This window comes from Ornithodoros turicata, chromosome 1 (genome assembly GCF_037126465.1).
Source record: "Ornithodoros turicata isolate Travis chromosome 1, ASM3712646v1, whole genome shotgun sequence".
Lineage (NCBI taxonomy): Eukaryota > Metazoa > Arthropoda > Arachnida > Ixodida > Argasidae > Ornithodoros > Ornithodoros turicata.
Genome location: NC_088201.1, coordinates 42,177,329 through 42,181,295, shown reverse-complemented (window position 1 = coordinate 42,181,295; position 3,967 = coordinate 42,177,329). Strand labels below are relative to the sequence as shown.

Genomic DNA, 3,967 nt, shown 5'->3' with positions numbered 1-3,967 from the left:
ACCATATATTGCTTTCACTCTATTCTCTTGCTGCGTGTGTGTGTGTTTTAATGTTTTGAGCGATTTGAGCAGTCTGGTAAATCACAGGAAAGCCTGCTTGCTGCAGCTTTCCGGATATTAAGGTGACAGTACACAATAGTTCGATGAGTTCACAACAGCCTTCCCGGGGTTGGTAGTTGTTGACCGCAAAATTTTCCGAAGTTCAGCAGCGCTTGTGTTAGCAGCCGTTAGCAGCCGCCAACGACGACCGAAGACGAAGGTTTGGCCTTGGGTTTTGTTGATCGTCATGGCAAAGGCAAGTCGAAACTGACGACGTCGAATGATTTCACGGCTGATGAAACGACGACAGAAGACGATGGTTTGGCCTTGGCTTTTGTTGATCGTCATGGCAAAGGCAATTCCAAACAACTGGCGACGTCGAATGATTTATTTCACCGCTGATGAAACGACGACCGAAGACGAAGGTTTGGCCTTGGCTTTTGTTGATCGTCATGGCAAAGGAAATTCGAAACAACTGGCGACGTCGAATGATTCCACCGCTGATGAAACGACGACCGAAGACGAACGTTTGGCCTTGGCTTTTGTTGATCGTCATGGCAAAGGCAATTCGAAACTGGCGACGTCGAATGATTTCACCGCTGATGAAACGACGACCGAAGACGAAGGTTTGGCCTTGGCTTTTGTTGATCGTCATGGCATAGGCAAGTCGAAACTGACGACGTCGAATGATTTCACGGCTGATGAAACGACGACAGAAGACGATGGTTTGGCCTTGGCTTTTGTTGATCGTCATGGCAAAGGCAATTCCAAACAACTGGCGACGTCGAATGATTTCACCGCTGATGAAACGACGACCGAAGACGAAGGTTTGGCCTTGGCTTTTGTTGATCGTCATGGCAAAGGCAATTCGAAACAACTGGCGACGTCGAATGATTCCACCGCCGATGAAACGACGACCGAAGACGAACGTTTGGCCTTGGCTTTTGTTGATCGTCATGGCAAAGGCAATTCGAAACTGGCGACGTCGAATGATTTCACCGCTGATGAAACGACGACCGAAGACGAAGGTTTGGCCTTGGCTTTTGTTGATCGTCATGGCATAGGCAAGTCGAAACTGACGACGTCGAATGATTTCACGGCTGATGAAACGACGACAGAAGACGATGGTTTGGCCTTGGCTTTTGTTGATCGTCATGGCAAAGGCAATTCCAAACAACTGGCGACGTCGAATGATTTCACCGCTGATGAAACGACGACCGAAGACGAAGGTTTGGCCTTGGCTTTTGTTGATCGTCATGGCAAAGGCAATTCCAAACAACTGGCGACGTCGAATGATTCCACCGCTGATGAAACGACGACCGAAGACGAACGTTTGGCCTTGGCTTTTGTTGATCGTCATGGCAAAGGCAATTCGAAACTGGCGACGTCGAATGATTTCACCGCTGATGAAACGACGACCGAAGACGAAGGTTTGGCCTTGGCTTTTGTTGATCGTCATGGCAAAGGCAATTCGAAACAACTGGCGACGTCGAATGATTTCGCCGCTGATGAAACGACGACCGACGACGAAGGTTTGACCTTGGCTTTTGTTGACCGTCATGGCAAAGGGAATTCCAAACAACTGGCGACGTCGAATGATTTCGCCGCTGATGAAACGACGACCGACGACGAAGGTTTGGCCTTGGCTTTTGTTGATCGTCATGGCAAAGGCAATTCGAAACAACTGGCGACGTCGAATGATTCCACCGCTGATGAAACGACGACCGAAGACGAAGGTTTGGCCTTGGCTTTTGTTGATCGTCATGGCAAAGGCAATTCGAAACTGGCGACGTCGAATGATTTCATCGCTGATGAAACGACGACCGAAGACGAAGGTTTGGCCTTGGCTTTTGTTGATCGTCATAGCAAAGGCAATTCGAAACAACTAGCGACATCGAATGATTTCACCGCTGATGAAACGACGACTGAAGACGAAGGTTTGGCCCTGGCTTTTGTTGATCGTCTTGGCAAAGGCAATTCGAAACTGGTGATGTCGAATGATTTCACCGCTGATGAAACGATGACCGACGACGAAGGTTTGGCCTTGGCTTTTGTTGATCGTCATGGCAAAGGCAATTCGAAACAACTGGCGACGTCGAATGATTCCACCGCTGATGAAACGACGACCGAAGACGAAGGTTTGGCCTTGGCTTTTGTTGATCGTCATGGCAAAGGCAATTCGAAACTGGCGACGTCGAATGATTTCACCGCTGATGAAACGACGACCGAAGACGAAGGTTTGGCCTTGGCTTTTGTTGATCGTCATAGCAAAGGCAATTTGAAACAACTAGCGACGTCGAATGATTTCACCGCTGATGAAACGACGACTGAAGACGAAGGTTTGGCCCTGGCTTTTGTTGATCGTCTTGGCAAAGGCAATTCGAAACTGGTGATGTCGAATGGTTTCACCGCTGATGAAACGATGACCGAAGAAGCAGCTTTGACACTGGCTATTGTTGATCGCCATCGCAAAAGCAATTTGAAACAACTGGCGAGCGTCGAATGATTTCACCGCTGACGAAACGACGACCGTAGACGAAGCTTTGACCCTAGCTTTTGTTGATCGTCATGGCAAAGGCAATTCCAAACAACTGGCGACGTCGAATGATTTCACCGCTGATGAAACGACGACCGAAGACGAAGGTTTGGCCTTGGCTTTTGTTGATCGTCATGGCAAAGGCAATTCCAAACAACTGGCGACGTCGAATGATTTCACCGCTGATGAAACGACGACCGAAGACGAAGGTTTGGCCTTGGCTTTTGTTGATCGTCATGGCAAAGGCAATTCGAAACAACTGGCGACGTCGAATGATTCCACCGCTAATGAAACGACGACCGAAGACGAAGGTTTGGCCTTGGCTTTTGTTGATCGTCATGGCAAAGGCAATTCGAAACAACTGGCGACGTCGAATGATTCCACCGCTAATGAAACGACGACCGAAGACGAAGGTTTGGCCTTGGCTTTTGTTGATCGTCATGGCAAAGGCAATTCGAAACAACTGGCGACGTCGAATGATTCCACCGCTGATGAAACGACGACCGAAGACGAAGGTTTGGCCTTGGCTTTTGTTGATCGTCATGGCAAAGGCAATTCGAAACAACTGGCGACGTCGAATGATTTCGCCGCTGATGAAACGACGACCGACGACGAAGGTTTGGCCTTGGCTTTTGTTGACCGTCATGGCAAAGGCAATTCCAAACAACTGGCGACGTCGAATGATTTCACCGCTGATGAAACGACGACCGAAGACGAAGGTTTGGCCTTGGCTTTTGTTGATCGTCATAGCAAAGGCAATTCGAAACAACTAGCGACGTCGAATGATTTCACCGCTGATGAAACGACGACTGAAGACGAGGGTTTGGCCCTGGCTTTTGTTGATCGTCATGGCAAAGGCAATTCGAAACTGGTGATGTCGAATGATTTCACCGCTGAAGAAACGACGACCGTAGACGAAGCTTTAACCCTAGCTTTTTTTGATAGTCATCGCAAAGGCAATTTGATACTGGCGACGTCGAATTATTTCACCGCTGATGAAACGGCGATTGAAGAGGAAGCTTTCACCCTGGCTTTTGTCGATCGTCTACCAGTGGCGTATCTAGAGCTACCTGCGCCCATGGCAACATGGTTAACATGATGTCCTTGGGGATGCGTTTTCGTGTGGTCCGCACTAAGTTTCACACTACAACCTCCCTAATGGCGGGTGCTTTAGATCATTTATGAATGTGCCAGGTTGAGCGCCCGACCTGGCACATTCACACCCGACCACATAATGGCGCCCCTGTTCACCTGGCGCCCATGGCACCTGTCCACACCTGCCACACCCTAGATACGCCACTGTCGTCAACGCAAAGGTAATTTGAAACTGGCGTCGTCGAATTATTTGGCCGCTGATGAAACGATGATCGAAGACGAAGCTTTCACCCTTGC

General features: G+C 49.0%; 1 protein-coding gene across 1 annotated transcript; it reads left to right on the top strand.

Moving 5' to 3' along the window:
• Nucleotides 1-385: 385 nt before the first annotated feature.
• Nucleotides 386-3,674, top strand: LOC135387820 (uncharacterized). The gene is made up of 2 exons (XM_064617007.1): nt 386-2,513; nt 2,617-3,674. The coding sequence occupies exons 1-2, from the start codon at nt 386-388 to the stop codon at nt 3,672-3,674; spliced, it is 3,186 nt and encodes a 1,061-aa protein (XP_064473077.1).
• The last annotated feature ends 293 nt before the right edge of the window (nt 3,675-3,967 follow it).